Source organism: Hippopotamus amphibius, chromosome 3, assembly GCF_030028045.1.
Source record: "Hippopotamus amphibius kiboko isolate mHipAmp2 chromosome 3, mHipAmp2.hap2, whole genome shotgun sequence".
Taxonomy (NCBI): domain Eukaryota; kingdom Metazoa; phylum Chordata; class Mammalia; order Artiodactyla; family Hippopotamidae; genus Hippopotamus; species Hippopotamus amphibius.
Window position 1 is genome coordinate 149,742,487 of NC_080188.1, and position 17,175 is coordinate 149,759,661.

General features: G+C 34.6%; 1 protein-coding gene across 12 annotated transcripts in view; it reads left to right on the forward strand.

The window, feature by feature from the left end:
- CEP170 (centrosomal protein 170) overlaps nucleotides 1–17,175 on the forward strand; it is a 138,107-nt gene that overhangs the window by 44,812 nt on the left and 76,120 nt on the right. For all 12 annotated transcript variants that reach the window (XM_057727396.1, XM_057727399.1, XM_057727405.1 and 9 more), the window contains exons 3-4: nucleotides 6,205–6,294; nucleotides 14,909–14,987. In XM_057727396.1, coding sequence (XP_057583379.1) covers nucleotides 6,205–6,294; nucleotides 14,909–14,987 — 169 coding nt within the window. The remainder of the gene's footprint in view (nucleotides 1–6,204; nucleotides 6,295–14,908; nucleotides 14,988–17,175) is intronic.

Below are 17,175 nucleotides of genomic sequence, written 5' to 3' on the forward strand. Positions count from 1 at the left end.
GGTGGGAATGTAAAACGGGGTAGCTGCTGTGGAAAACAATTCAGTGGTTCCTCAAAAAGCTAAACAGAATTACCAAATAACCCAGCAAGTCTACTAGTAGGCTATACCCAGAATAATTGAAAGCTAGGACTCAAACAGATAGTTGTATGTCAGTCAGTGTTCACTGTAGTGTTATTCACAGTAGCCAAAAGGTTACAACCCAAGTGTTCAGCAACAGATGAAGGGATAAACAAAATGTATATGTGACAGGTATTGAGTAGTCATTTCTAACACTTCATGTTAGTTTTTAGTTAGAAAATTAGTCAGTGTGAGTCTTTGATGCTTTTTTGTTGCTCCTGGCCTGAAATTGTTTTTTATGTTTTGACTTTATTCGATGGCAGACTTTTTCTTGTTTGTTTGTTTGTTTGTTGCAGGAAAGGAAGTATTTCTTTTAAAAAAAAAGTATTATTGCTTCATTTTGATACTCATTTTCCAAAAATTTCTGGTTTTATAATTATCTGAGAGCCAGAATTTTTTGGTTTGTTTTGTTTTGGTTATGTCATTTTAAGCCACCTGCTTTGTAGGCTTCTTAAAATTTGGCCTGAACTTTTTAACTTTAGTACTTTTGCTATTTTATATGTAAGAAAACTTTTCTACTTTCATTCTTTATGAAATGAGAGTGGCCAAATAGCATGGATTTTCTTTCCATCAAACCTTTTTATGCTACTTGCAGGCTGAGGTTTCAATGTGTATATAGATACGTTCTCTCAGTCCTTTAAGGCTTAGAGTCTAGTATGACACAGGGCAATGATGAGAGTTGGTGTGGGGTATACAAAAAAAGAGATTGGTCAGTTCTACCTGCAAGGAAATGTGGGAATGCGAAATCTGGAAAGACTTCTAGAGGAGCTGGCTTTAGCTGAATTACCTTAAAAGATGAATAAATGGTTTCTAGAAGGTTAGAGTATGATTGAATGCATGGTATTGAAGATAGCATGGCATTCAGTGTCTGTTTAGGTAATTTAAATACTTCCTTGTAGTCTGTATACAGAATGTGAAGGCAGACATTTTGAGAGATTAAGACTTGGGCATTAGAAGAGGCCAGATCTTGGCAGGCCTTGTGTACTATATTGAAGACTTGGTGTATCTTGCCTTAGCCAGTAAGAGGATTGAGGAGTTTTTAAGCAGGGCATTATTGCCTTTTCAAATGCTTCCCATGCATTTAATCCTCACACAAAAAAAATCTGCGACCTAGGTATACCTTTTTATAGCATGATTAAACAAAGATTAGTAATTTTACCAAGGTCCCACAACTGGCAAGTGGCTGGACCAGTTCTTTTTGACTCCAGCCTCTATGCTTTAAACTACTATTCTGTATTACTGCTCAGGATTAGAGATTGGAATTGGTATAAGCAGTTAGATGATTATAATAATCTAGGAAGAGATGATTAAGCTCTAAAGAAGAGAGTATCATTTAAAACGAAGAAAAGAAGACAGAGCAGGAGAAAGATTGAAAATAGAAGGCTGTGCTTTCTAGTTATATATAATGAATGAGGGAGAGAAAAAGAATGTAAGACCTAGCCTTTCTGGAACGTTATGAAGTAGATGAAGTAGAGGTTCAGGAGGTGTACTTCTGGGGACGAAGGTAATGAGTTTGACGTTTCTGAGGGACACTCAGATTAAGATATTCAACAGAAAACTGCAGATAACTAAATGGAGCTGAGCGGAGTAATCCAAGAAGAAGGTAGAGATTTGGAAATTAGGAGCATAAAGGGGATAGTTGAAGCCAGCGGGGAATCTAGGTTATATAGAGAAGGAGGTAAAGTCAGAGTGATAGGGAGAGAAGGAAGGAGAATATTAGATGTCTTGCTGCTATCAAAGGACTTAGGTAAGAAACTAGTAAATTATTGTAAATAATTGAGAGGGCTGGAAGAATAGGAGAATTTAGTCACAGAGAAATACTACAGTTAAAATTCCAGAGGTAGTGTCAATTCCGCATGATAAAGTCTGGCAGTGGGCGTGGTATGACCAGATATGGTGCAGATTTTGGCTGTGGAAGTAGAGAGGTCTAGAGTTCTATATGGATTATCTGCAGAGACATTTAAAATCAGCCATCTTCATGCTGCTTTTTCAAGTAGCAATTTGAGTGAAAAGGAAGACTGTAAACCATAATCCCCAAACTTAAGTCAGAAAGTTAGAATGGCCACAAATGATTGCAGCAACTTAGGAAGTGAGTGTGAGTGAGTGTGTGTGTGTGTTTGTGTTTGTGTAAATATTGGGTTGACCAGAAAGTTCTAGTTTTCCCATAACATCTTATACCTAAACAAACTTTTTGGTCAACCCAATATATAGTGTGTATATATATTTATTTATACTTATACAGTATTTATATATAGGTGGGTAACAAGAACTTCAGAAAAGTAAAAAGTTTTTTTTGTTGGAGGGGGAAAGTAATGATCTAGAAGCCCCAATAGCAAACTGGACTGCCATTCAAACTGCATCTCTGAACGCAACAGAATGTTGAATTTAGGAGGACATCATCCACTTTAAAGGAATGTGGTGGAAATGGTGTTCTCAGGGGAAAGCCAAGATTGCAGTTGAAGGAAGTAGGAGATAGCCCTAAGAGCTTGAGAATCAAGAGGAGTTTCAAGTAAGGAGGATCCTCAGAAGTGTAGTGTAAAACCCTTGGGAAGAGGGTCTTTGTAGAAAGTAAAACTCGTAAGGGAAGAGGCATAGGCTCCTGTGGGGGAAATGACTATAAGGGGTTAGTGACTAGAGAGTCTTGCATTCTTACCAAAGGCTTAAGGTGGAAAGAATAAGCCATCTGGTCAGAATTGACTGTTTTTGTAATTTAAACCTGGACCAGCTAAGGTTTTCCCATTAGTATCAGAAATTTAATGAAGTTAGCAGTCTTTATCAGGGTTTAAATTATATGTTTCTGAGAGATTATTAAATTGTTATTGAAATACTCAAATGGGTTGTGAAAATTAAGTTGTAGTGTACCTTCTCCTGGCTCAGTTTAATATAGAGGAAATGTGAATTTATCTGGAAATGAAAATGGTTTAATGCTTGTGTAGTTAGATGTAAATAATAAATATTTTTTGTTCCTTCAGTTTTTCTTGACCAGTTACTTGACATATTATATTCTATAATCTTGGTTTCCCGCTTAGTTTCTATGACAAGAATGGAAACACGTTGATACCTTGAATATATTTGATAACTAAAAATAGGCATTTTTATTTGCTTTCATTGGCCGTTAATTTTTGAAGAGTTACACAAATGGAATGACTTGTCCTATGAGTTCTAAACCGATGATATCCCTTGCCTTGATTTCATAGACTAGTCTTCTCAAAAAGTTAAGGTCTTTATTTAACAAAGAAAAAAGATGCTTTTTCTGATTCTATGTAACACGCCCACTCCTTCACTCAGTCTCCAAATCTGTCGTGGCATCTCAGTGCACTCTCATTTCTTAAGCATGCTCTACATTTTGTAGTAGATGTTCTTATATTACCTACCCCCATTAACAGTTTCGGGGCAGGGTGTAAGTCAGATTCAGAATATTCCAGGTGTCTAGCAAGTTGTAAATTTAGGAAATTGGTCTCTTCAAATTATTTCCTCCTCAAACTATTTTTTTCTCCATATCTCTGAGCCATGTTGACAGCTTCCCTCAAAAGCTGCTATTCCCTGACCGCATGAGCAGCCATTTGATTTTTTTCCCATATCTAACAGTAACTTTTCACTTTCGTTTCTGGTATTTTTTTCTCAAGTCTTGTTTAGATTTTTTCCCCTTAAATTTCATCACACTCGTCTAAGAACTTCTGCACTTTTCTCTGTATTCTCTTCCTCACAGAGAGAATATTTATGGTTGTCTATTCAGTATTTATTGAGAGCTTACATATATTTAAATTCTCACTTGCCTTACAACATGTAGAGATTTTTTTCTTCCTTAGACTAATTCAATTTGGTGCTTCATTTGATTCTTACCACCCTAATAACTGAATTTAGTACTTCATCGGTTTAAACAGAGTGACAGTTTAAAGATGACAGTAAACACCAAAACAAAGTTTAAGTAACTTTTAGATTTAATGCAGATGTTTTGCAGCAGACTTATTTGCCATAATAGATGATTTTTCAGGTAAGCTGTAGAGAAGTAGGGGTGATACTACTATTCATGAAGTTACTCTTAATTCTGAGATTTGCAGTTTGTCCTGGAGAAATTGAGACTGCAGAAAAGAACAAAACAATCCCCTCCCCCACCAAAATCCAACCTTTAAGAAGAACAGAAGTGTATTATAAGTGTTTAGATTTTGTTGAAAAATTGCTTTAGGTCACATAGTGTTTCTTCCTAATGTCTGTTACTTTAATATAGAGTTTGTATTCTGAAAGGAAAGACCAAAATTTTTCAATAGGGAATTTAAGCTAATTGGGTAAGGGACTTTTAATTTTAGTAACATTTATTTGGAAAGGATCATTTCAACTGGGATTTATATCTTTATTTGGTTAGTTCACGTTTCCGATTTCTTTTGTGGCTGTGTTTACTGTTTGCTATATCTAAAAGTGTCAAAGGTTAATATTTCCTGTAGCGTCCTTGGTTTTTTTTTCCCCTGTTGTCTTTGAGTTTCCTTAGAGGCTCCTTCTTAAATAGTGATTTACAGTTTTTTCTATTGTATTGATAATCCCATTGTAATAATAATAATGTTATTTATGAATCCCTGTTGATATGATGGTAAGGTTTGGGGGGAGGGGAAGCATACTGTAGTATGAACTGTTAGTTCTCCGTCTTTGACCTTCACAAGTACATCTCAGCTTTTTTTTGTTCCCCTCCTTAGGTGAGACAGGAGGGCCAGATGTTGGGTATTTCCATTCTCCCATGTCATTTAGGCTCTGGTAAAACCCACACTGGTTGAGTTGGGTGAGCTTTGGTAAAAATCGTTTTCCTTGAAAACAAGCCATTCATTGCTGGGGAGAACAGAATGGGTGTATTTCAAAATGCCTGTTTTCCCCCTCACCATGCCAGAAGCATGAGAAGATTTTTCTCCATTCCTCACCCTGAGATCCTTGCGGGGCTTCTGGAGGTAAAACTCGTGCAAAAATGATGTCCCCCCCCAAGGCTGTGCCCCCAGGAGTTCTTACTCTCAAGCTAGTTTACACTCAAGTCTCCAGCAATTAATCATTTAACCTTTCAGTTTTCTTACCAGTTGCTGGTTGCAGCAGTCGTTTCTGCTCCCAGTGAGCTATGATTCTCTGTATTTACCTGTCTCTCCAGACTTCAGAGTGGTAGTTGACATTATGACCTCAATTTTCTGATGAAACTAAGACAAGTTTTTGATTTTCAGTTTAACTTTTTTCTTGTTTTGAGGATAGGAATGATGACTTCTGAGCTCTTTACATACTGGACTGGAAACTGAAAATTATATCTCCTCCCCATTTTGGATGCTTCCTTCGCTTTTAGTATACCAAAGTTCACATAGTAGCCCAGTAATAAATGGTGGTTGAGTTCACATTCAGTGGTTCTCACACTATTTCTTCCTGTGACTATACTGATATTGCCTTTGGATGTAAATTTCCAAAGGTCTGTAGTTCATCTTTGAGATACTTTCATCTGCATATAACTCACTAAGCTCTGGAGAAAGAGAGTGTGTGTTTACTTTAAAAGACACTTAAAAACAATTTTCAAAAATCAGTTTGCCATTCTAATTCCTTTTTTTTTTTTTTTGACTTTCTCTCTTAGAGCTCTCCCATGAGTTTTAGAACCCATGTTTTAAGTGAGGATAATTTTATTCAGGAACATATCACATTGTGTCCCTTTTCTCTTAACCTTTGGTATTGAAAGATGAAAATCCTATATGGTAATTTTTCTTACATTGAGGTACATAAAGCATAAAATTATAATTCACATGATTTCCATATGAGTTTCAAATTATAAAAAATATTATTGTCATTTGATACATTCAACAAAGTCAGCTGATTTAAATTCTCTGAAAAGTAGAACGTGTGACTTTGGTAGAAAAGAATGTCTTACAATTTTGGCTGCTTTCCTCTTTGAGAAGTGATGCCAAACTTCTGTTGAATAGTAACAGTTTAAATCTTATTTAATCTACTTTTACTTTGGTATTTCCCTATATTTATCTACTGTTCTATTAACATAAAGTATTTAGCCAAAAATCTTTTGTTATTTATTCTAGCATTTTCTTGTGTTTATTAGTAACTTAAAAACTGTTCTTTCAGTCTCGTAGTGTGGATAAGCAACATGCTGTAATCAATTACGATGCCTCTACTGATGAACATTTGGTGAAAGATTTGGGCAGCCTAAATGGGGTAAGTTAAGAGTTTGCTTTTTGTTTTATTTGAATTTTTATTTAATGTTGTAAGAAACAAATATAACACGAAATCTTGTTTGTGTTATATTTTTTCTTTAGTTTGCACTTACTTTTAAATGCTAGGTAATAGCACTTTGAGCACCGTAGAATATGGACGTAGCCTATGTTCCCAAGAAATGATGTTGGTAGTAAATACTTACAGGAACTCAGATGGTTGTTGGTTGTTATTATCTGATGGTTAAAAAAAGACTTCTTTAAGGAGGTAAGATGAAAGCTTGCCCTTACTGAATGGCTTGAATTTATATGTGGTACAACAGTGGAAAGTCATGACAGTAAGAATACAAAAAGAAACCACTCTTGGGAGACAGAGAAGTGTGGGTTAACTTTGGGGAAAAAAGATGCACACGTGGTTTGGTGCCAGATGGTTGGAGGATCTTCCATACTAGAGTAAAAAGGAGTGAAACACATCCATTTACTTTAACAAATGTGGTATGTGGACTAGACACTAGTGTTTGTTATTGCTTCTTTGGATGCCTACGTTGAAGATTTTCATGTTACTGCAGTGAATTTTTTCCTGATTCTTCATTTGATCTTTCTACATTGGCAGAATGTAAGTAGCTGAAGAAGAAGAGAACGCTGAAGTATTGAATAATTTATCTTACTTCTTCTCAATTTCCTCATGGCTCTGCTAACATAAATATAATTTTGTTCAGATCTGTGCTGTTGAAATTCTTAAAGTGACTTTAACAGAAATTAAATGTATCCTTACTTCTAACTGCTGCCGCTTTTCAAAATATACATTACACATTATATGGAAAAACATATGCATAAATTTGGCAAATATGGTAAAACGTCTTTTTTTCTTGTTCTGATTTGGCCTGCTACTAAAGGACTTTCGTGTTTATTCACTGAGATACTTTTTTTGGAGGCGTGTTTTTCTGTTTTATCCACACCTTTGTTTCTCATGACACAAATAATTAAGTCCTAATTCCTCACGTTCCTCACATTTGGCATCACCCACTTTTCCAGATTCACACTCCATCACATTTTCCTTGCCATACCTCCAGAACAGTAGTTTTCCTACTATACTGTCTCCTACTCCAAATAATTTGTTAGATTTTCTAACGAATAATTTGTTAGCCCAGTAGTTCTTCCATCTGCCTTGTCATTTGTAAGTCATACTTACTTTTAAAAGTAAATCCAAATTCTACTACATCTTCCTGAAGGGAGCAAAGAAAAGGTATTTAAGAATATTAACTTGTTGATGTTGTTAACATGTTGAATGGATTAAAGTAGAAGGAGATAGACAGATGAGGTAGAAACTGTTTTATCATTGGGCATGTAAGTAAGCATTTTGATTCCAAGGTGCTATTTAAAGAATTACTCTCTTCCTTCTCCACACCTACAAACTTCTGTTTTAATCTCTGTTTTGGGTGCTTTATCAGCCTTGTATTAAATCTGTTTGTGTATATCTGTCACTGTGTTAGATTATGTGCTTCTAAACAGTTCATGTGCCTTTTGCTTCTGTAAATACATCACATGTGCCTAGCACAAGGCTCTGCACAGTGCATGAACCCAGTAAATCTTTTTGAGTGTAATTGAATGAACTTTCTATTTGAAAGACTTTATAGAGAAAAATTTTAATCCACTTTTATATGTGGAATATTTTAACAATGTTATGTTCTATTTTTAAGCCTGGAAAGCTTCATCTTGACCACAGTGCTATTCTTAGGTGTCTTTACATTATATCTTGGAAAATAATAAGTGAGAATTACATCATAGTGTTTTAGTCTTTTAAAACGTGATCAAATATAAAAATTATTGATTTGTTTACAAAAAAAACTCAGGTGAAATATTAACTTCTGAGTTTATCTAGGCTGACCTTTCTTGTAATTTGATTGTACTCAGTAATTGTCTGAAATACAGTAACTCATAGAGAGTAACATCCTCATTTTGAACTTGAAATCAGGACCTAGATTTGAATCTCAGTCTGTAATATACCAGCATTATAACCTTGGACAAATAACTTAAACTCTCTGCAATTCGGTTTCCTCATATATATTCATATTAGTTCCCAAAGTTGTGCACAAATGTTGAAGTTTATGAATGTGAAGACGCAGTGCAGAATTTAGTTACCTGACTTTAGCTTTAAAATAGTGAAATGATAGTTCCTGCTCTGTAATATTGTTATGAGGATTAAATGTGACAATACATGTGAATATGTGCCCTGTTACGGAACTTCATAACTTACACAAATGGATAAATGCACTGTTACCCAAATGGATAGCCTAGAAAATATGCCAGAATGGACTTTGGTAGCCGAAGTCTGTGAACTACCAGCTATCGTGCATTTTATTCATAGAAAACTTATAGATTATTATTCACAGCCTATTCTTTTTTTTTTTTTTTTTCAAATGAAGTCCATTTAATTTACCAGTTTGGCCTCTACATGGAGGATGACTATGTTTGGAATACTACAAACTCAACCAAGTAGTAGCTCCATTTGCAGCTGCTATTCATAGGCTATTTATTCTATAACCTTTATTCTTAACCAATTCTAGAAATTTAAGATTCAGGTTAAAAGTAGTAATTTCAGAGGGGGCACAATATAGTTAGTGGTTGTGAGCCCCGCTTGAATTCTTAGTAGTAGTGTAACCCTGGACAAGTTAATTTTTCTATTCCTCAATTTTTTTTTTGAGGTCTAATCTATCCTTTTATTCTTTTCCTTTTTTTTAAAGCTCTTTATTGGAATATAATTGCTTTACACTCTTGTACCAGCTTTTGAGGTACACCAAAGTGAATCAGCTGTATTTATACATATATCCCCATATCCCCTCCCTCCCGTGACTCCCTCCGACCCTCCCTGTCCTGGCCCTCTAAGGCATCACTCATCATCCAGTTGATCTCCCTTTGTTATACAGCAGCTTCCCACTAGCTATCTATTTTACAGTTGGTAGTGTAAATATGGCTATGCTATTCTCTTACTTCGTCCCAGCTTCCCCTTCACCCCCCCCCCACCCCGCCACCCCAACCCCGTGTCCTCCAGTCCATTCTCTGCATCCTTATTCTTGCCCTGTCACTGGCGTTCATCAGTACCATTTTTTTTTTAGGGTTCCGTATATATGAGTTAGCAAACAGTATTTGTTTTTCTCTTTCTGGCTTACTTCACTCTGTATGACAGACTCTGGGTCTATCTACCTCATTACATATAGCTCCATTTCACTCCTTTTTAAGGCTGAGTAATATTCCATTGTATATATGTGCCACATCTTCTTTATCCATTCATCAGTTGATGGGCATTTAGGTTGCTTCCATGTCCTGGCTATTGTAAATAGTGCTGCAGTGAACATTATGGTACATGTTTCTTTTTGGATTATGGTTTTCTCTGGGTATATGCCGAGTAGTGGGATTACTGGATCATATGGTAGTTCTATTTTAGTTTTTTAAGGAACCTCCAAACTGTTTTCCATAGTGGCTGTACCATCTTACATTCCCACCAACAGTGCAGAAGGGTTCCCTTTTCTCCACGCCCTCTCCAACATTTATTGTTTCTAGGTTTTTTGATGATGGCTATTCTGACCAATGTGAGGTAATACCTCATTGTGACTTTGACTTGCATTTCTCTAATGATTAGTGATGTTGAGCATGTTTTCATGTGTTTGTTAGCCATCTGCATGTCTTCTTTGGAGAAACGTCTATTTAGGTCTTCCGCCCATTTGTGGATTGGGTCATTTGCTTTTTTGGTATTAAGCTGCATGAGCTGCTTGTATATTTTGGAGATTAATCCTTTGTCCATTGCTTCGTTGGCAAGTATTTTCTCCCATTCTGAGGGTTGTCTTCTTGTCTTGTTTATGGGTTCTTTCGTTGTACAAAAGCTTTTAAGTTTCATGAGGTCCCATTTGTTTATTCTTGATTTTATTTCCATGATTCTAGGAGGTGAATCAAAAAGGATCTTGCTTTGATGTGTGTCATAGAGTGTTCCTCAATTTTTTTTTAACAGAAATAGTAAAATGATACTCCTCTCAGGTTGTTGTGAAGCTGTAAGTAAGTTAATAGTTTTAAACACATAACTCAGTAAGTGTTAGTTATTATTGTTGTTGTTATGGTAAGAAAAGTGGTTAAAAGAGTTTTAGCTTCCTGTAGCCTACATACTTTTGAATGAATATATACACAGTTAAATTTTTTTTGAAAGCACTTACCAATTAATTCAACATATAAATAACTACCTGTGACCACTTCCACTCTCACTTCCTTTCACCCTACCCTGAAATATACTCCCAATTTACCTAGGTCCACACTTGATGTTATTACTACCAGAAATGAGGTTGTTCTGCTTGGGGAAGCTGGAACTGGTTCTGTAGCTGATGTTGTAGTGTGCTGTTTCCCTGCAAGCCCCTCAAAGCTTCTCTTTCTATGAGAGCCCGTATTTGCCTTCAATTCTTCCTGCATTCTCCGTGCACTAGAGCACCTGCACCTCTGATAGCCACCATTGACCTTTTCCATACCACTCCCATCCCATTCCACCTCAGCTCCCTGTGTTCCAGCCCCTGCTGTGTGTCCCCTTTCACACTAGAGTTCCCGTAGCATCTGACCAGTATGGCATGGAACGGGGAAGGTATGAAAGGAGGTTAGGGGAAGAAGAGACTTTTCTCACTGGCAACATGATTGAGGTGGTTGTGCTGCTGGCCACTCCATTCAGATTTCCTAGAGCATTAATGCAGTACGTGGTGGTTACATGATTTTATACTGTCAATTATGTAATTTATTTGTATGTAAATTAAATAGATATTTGGTTCAGTTTGCTTCCCTGAGGTTAGTGGTTTGGATGGGGGAGTTTGGGGAGCTGGTCTGGCTCGGCTTGGGCACCCAAGCTTCCTTGATGTGCAGAGAACGTGGGATTTGTAGTTGAGAGACCTGAATTTGAATCCCAGTAATTCTGCTTCCGAACTCTGAGATCTTGATTGTTACTTTACACTCTGTGCCTCATTGTCCTCACCTGTCCTACCTACCAGGGAGAAGTGTGATCAGATGATGGTGACATAAGAAATAAAACCTATTTTTCTTTCCATATCTGATTTATTAAAATGCTTCGTAATTGATTTATTGAAATGATTTTTTTCCTTTTGCTCTTTGAAATTTTCTCTCCTTTTATAATTTTAGACAGTCAGACTTTTTTGCTCCCAGATGTTTTCACTTACATTTTGTGAGCTGAACTTTGTGTCTGGCTCATATTTTGTAAGCCTTTTTAGACCTGAGAGATTATTTCTGTAATAGATGCCAGCATGTTAAAATTACACGTTTCACAATCTCTGAAAATATCTCATACGTATGTTAAAAACAATAGGTGCTTAGTATTTAAGGGAGTCAAGCAATAAGCTTTGAGTAGATCTTATAGCTCATCTTAGGCCCTTTGTGTAATTATGGTATTTTAGGTTGAGACAGTTTTAAATAAAATTCATTTAGAACTGTGGCATTTCTTTTATACCGTGTCTATCTTCTGCACACCAAACGTCAGTTAATTTTTTCTCTTATTCTCCTCTTTTCCATCATTTTCCTCAGCTTTTCTCCTTTGTAATTAATATAGAATATTTTTGTACACTCAAGATGTTAAGGCTTAAAACACTCTAAAAATGTTCATTTTGGAAATGAACCTGATATTAGAGTTTATAAATGTCTGAAGCCTTTGAATTTTCTTTGTATTAACAGTTCAGTCTTTCTGTGAAGCACGTTAGAAGCTTGTTATTTAGGATTACTCATAAATCATACTAATATGTGATCTTGAGATTTAGCAGTATTCTGTCTTCTCCTTATATCTGGACAGCTATGCAAAGGAATTTGAAAATATGATCATAATAACCCAATCCCCTTATATATTTTACTATATAACATTTAGGACCCTTCTAAATTTCCTCATTATGGAGGGAACCTTCCCAAGGAAGGTATCATGGCCATCTCAGATCCAGTAAAATGAAAGATGGGGAAAATGAAATTCAAAAGGAAAGAGTAAAGTAATTTTTAAAGTTTCAGCTTATCAAAGAAAAACTTATTGGGTATTTGTATGATGTCCACATTCCAGGCAATTAGGTATACATTGTTCTATGTTTTATAAATTTAGCAAATTCTAGGTCTTTAACTTCTAGTATGCCAGGAAAAATAGTCATCACCATTTACCATCTGGGTCCAGTAGGCCCTGTAATCTTTTTACAAATAGTTTACACAAGTAAGAATTAAAAGATGAGAGAACAACTTGAAATTTTAATAAAAAATGAGGCATGATAAACTCAAACTTTTATTCCATATTTTCCTGGTTTCTAAAGGTATAGAACATACAAAATCGGTATTGTCCTTTGAATGCCACTAACTGTTTATCAGTTGTCATGCATTCCCTGGGATTTTATAATGTTGATTTCAGATTTCAAGTACATCTGTAGCTGATTCTAGCTTACCATTATTTCTAGTTTTTCTTGCCCTTGCATTATCAAAATACATTATTTTTAAAACTTTGACAGTTTAAAATTTTATTAAGGAGAAGATCATCTTCTTTTTCTTCCATAATTGTAAAACATTGCAGCAGTTACAAGATCAGTTCAATAATTTTATTTCTATATCATCTTTCCTTCTAGTTACCTTTGTATAGATACCCACATTGATCATTTGTCCACTTACATACTAAATCAAATAAGTATTGAAACACAAACACTAAAAATGAGAGAAAACTATCAAAATTTCTTTTAAAATACAGAATCATCAGTTTCATATTAAAAATATTGCATGATTCTTATTGACTTAGGCTAGATGAAAAATATCTTAGTTTCTTTTTGACTTTGGAAACATTCTTCTCTCATCAATTTTTGCATTAGGAAAATTCATCTAAGATTATCTTCATCTAAAGACTCATGGTCTGATATTTTGCTTATGTTATCATTTTATCATTGTTGTTATAGTGTAGAGTGCTGCAGTGCTGCTCTACTTTTTGTATTTACTCCCTTATAATTGTGAAATATTTTCCTGTCTGGCTTTTTTTTTTTCTGTCTTTGCCTTTATGAATGATAAATAAAAAATTCTGAATTCTCAGTTGTGTTCTTTGATAGTTAAAAAAAAAAAAGACAAAAGATGGTGTCTCCAGATGTCCTTTATATCTTCTGAGGAAGATGGTACAACATTTTGGGTAATGCAGTAAGAAACCTAAAGGTTAAGGCTAGTAATGATTGATTTCATGATTGCATCATCCATCTAGCTCTGTGCTATTCACTACACTAGCCACTAGCCATGTGTGTCAGTTTAACACTTGAAATGTGACTAGTCTAAAAAAGAGGTTAAAAAAAAAAAAGAATGTAAAATGTCTTCTTAAATTTTATGTTCATCATGTGTTAAAATAGTACTATTTTGGATGTACGGGTTAAATTAAAAGTATATTATTGAAATTAATTTCACCTCTTTCATTTTACCTTTTTAAAGTGCCTACTAGAAAATTTGTTTATTTTTTATTTATTTTTTAAAATTTATTTATTTATTTATTTTATTGGCTGCATTGGGTCTTTGTTGCTGCGCAAAGGCTTTCTGTAGTTGCAGAGAGCAAGGGCTACTCTTCATTGCAGTGCACAGGCTTTTCAGTGCAGTGGCTTCTCGTTGCAGAGCACAGGCTCTAGGCTTGTAGGCTTCAGTAGTTGCGGCACGTGGGCTCAGTCGTTGTGGCTCGCTGGCTCTAGAGTGCAGGCTTAGGGTGCACGGGCTTAGTTGCTCCATGGCATGTGGGATCTTCCCAGACCAGGGATTAACCCATGTCCCCTGCATTGGCAGGTGGATTCTTAATCACTGTGCCACCAGGGACGCCCTAGAAAATTTAATAGTATATGTGTAACTTCCATTTGTGGCTTGCAATATTTCTGTTGCATAGTGATATTCTAGGTAATTCCATTCTTCTGTTATCATTTTGATCATTTTCAGCAAAGTTAGAAATGATTGATAAGATGAAATAATTATGGGGTGATGATGATGAAACAGAATGTTTCAAGATATAGGAAAAATAATGTATCTACAATGTATCTTAGATTCATGTAAGTCCTAAAATGTATCTTAAATTCATAAAAGGGTCCAAAGGACTCATGGTAATTGTAAAATAGAATGAGTTTTATTCATTTTTTAAGTAAATTTTCTTTTTGTTCTTTGGAAGACTTTTAAGAATAAAAATAATGAAATCTCAATCCTCACAAATAATTACAATTGTCCAGAAAAGTTAAAATTGAGTCCAGTGGACCCTGATGATGTATCGAGAGCTAAATATTATATTTTACCCTTTGCAATTTCTAACTTCAGGCAGGAGCTTTCCTTGGCATCATTTTTAGGTACCTAAATTTGTCTTTGCAGCATAGTGGGCTTAGAGGAGTTGGAACCTGTTTCTTTACGTGTTACTTGTAGTAGTGATAAAGGGCTTAGTATGAAATCATTTATTAGCCTGTAAGATGCAGAGTGCATTTTGTAATGATGCACAAGCTTTGTTAGCCACTATTTGATGTATACTTTAACGTATCAGGTTTGAGCATTTGCTTTTCTAAATTACAGTCATTAATACTTCATATATTAACTTAACATCTTGTTTTTTTCTCTTGTAGACTTTTGTGAATGATGTAAGAATTCCGGAACAGACTTATATCACCTTGAAACTTGAAGATAAGCTGAGATTTGGATATGATATCCTTATATGATTTTGTGCATTTGTTAAATTTGTTCAAAAATCTTTACTCTGGTGTAAATTAACATTTCTTGAAACATAAGAATTCATAATATAGGCATGCTGGAAGTCTCTGTGCCCTTCCAAACTAAAATATATGTTTATAAATAATACTTTTTTTTTTTGGTTATTATGCCTGTTCCTAAAAATAATCCTGGCAAAGTTGATGGACTCTTTTTTTCTCTCTTCACTCTGTATGTAGTTTCAGCAGAAGTATCCCTGCAGTGCTGTTATATATGCAGTTTGGGTAACTGGGGGAGGACAGAGAGTGTGTAATAGTAGCTCAGCCCAGGGATCTTTTTTTTCCCCTGGTTAAATGATAAGGGCACAGGTCAACCTCCAGGAGGAATATAAAGAATTTAACCCTACCTTTTCTTCTGTTCCCATTTTTACTCCATTTTATGCATTCCCTCTCTGTTGCCTGTTTAATTCAGATTTTTCCATATCCTTTGTCTTCTGAGAACCACGCTCCCTGATTAAGTACATTATCCATTTAGCGTGTTTTTAAAATTCTTTTCTTTGAAAGTCGGATTCTAAGAACTGAATAAGGACATGATGGTGTTCTCCTAGTAAAGAATCACTAATGAAGAGAAGAGACATGATTGGATGAAGAAGAATAAAAACATTTCCATTCATACAAGGCAAAAAGCTTTGTAAAAAGAACTTGTTTATATTTAATTAACAAACAGATATTATACATTATGCTGAATAGTTTTTTTTTCTCACTTTTAATTTTTTCATTTACTGCATATATCTAAACTTTGATATTAAGGAATGTATCAAATGTACTAGGAACTTGGATGGACTTTTATCATTCTAGTGGAGAAAATGCCTCAGCTAAGTGGAATTGATGCTCAGATAAAGTAAGTGTACTGACACTTTAAAATTGTTCCTACAGTATAACTAGTTTTTATTTTACATTTAACGTAAAATTTATGAAAAAAATAGTTTTGTAGCACATCATATAACCTTTACACTTGTAGAGCCAAAGCAGCATGTGAAAAGTGAAACCAGTAAATATTAATACTTTTCAGTTGTATATTTTATTTTATTTTATTTTTTGTTATTTTTTTATTTTTTATTTTTTATTTTTTTGGTGGTACACCAGGTTCAATCATCTGTTTTTATACACATATCCCCGTATTCACTCCCTTCCTTGACTCCCCGCCCTCGAGTCCCCCCCACAGTTGTATATTTTAAATCCTTTAAAAAATATGTATCACATAAAATGATTACGAATTAGCATTAAAGCCTTGATTCATAGGTTATTTTCCACCAACATAAGTTTCATCAAAAAATAAATACAAGTATATTTTGAATTGAAGTAACTCCTTAATTCGACATCAGCTGTTTCAAAACATGAGAAAATAGTAGGAAATTTGGGTTTTAATAAAACTTTATATAAAGATTACTTTGAATTTTAAATCAAGAAGAAACTATTGAGAAGCAACTTATCGTGCTTTTATAGATTGTATAATGATTTCTTAATAGTGAACTAATACTTCCTTATATTCTTGCTCACAATATATCTGTCGAAAATTGCTGGGACAAATGTTTTGTTCCGAAGGACTTTTTCAGGTTTATAAATCAGTGTTGAGCCAGAACTACTATCCAGATCCTCAGTTGATTTCATTGTTTAAAAATAGCATCTCATATTGCTTATGATTTTTGAGCACTGTCTATAAGTGAATAGTGGACTATTACAGTAGCAGATATTTTATTATATAGGATGAATTTTAAAAACAAAATTTATATATTACATTTATTTGTTCTGATACCAGACTGAAGTCATTATCGTGCTTTATTCATATTAAAATTGTTTAATAGTTAGCTAGTCTGCAAACTGTTATAACTTGTGGTTGAAAACTGTTTAATTAAAATGTCATAGCAATAGAAAAAACATTTTACCCTGAATTGAGATTGGAAACAGAATTTATCTGCCAAAAGTATTTTTTTCTAACCAGAGAAATTAAGTAATTTAGAAAAGCAAGTAGTGAAATATGCAAGTTTAAGAAATAACTGTAAACTCAGGAGGTATAGTAAAATGCTGCAGTAATCAAGATAAACTTCAGAAAGAGGTAGTACATCTCCAGGTGGCCAGAAATATAGCAGATAAGCAAGCCTAAGTTAATTTATTTTACAGTTCTG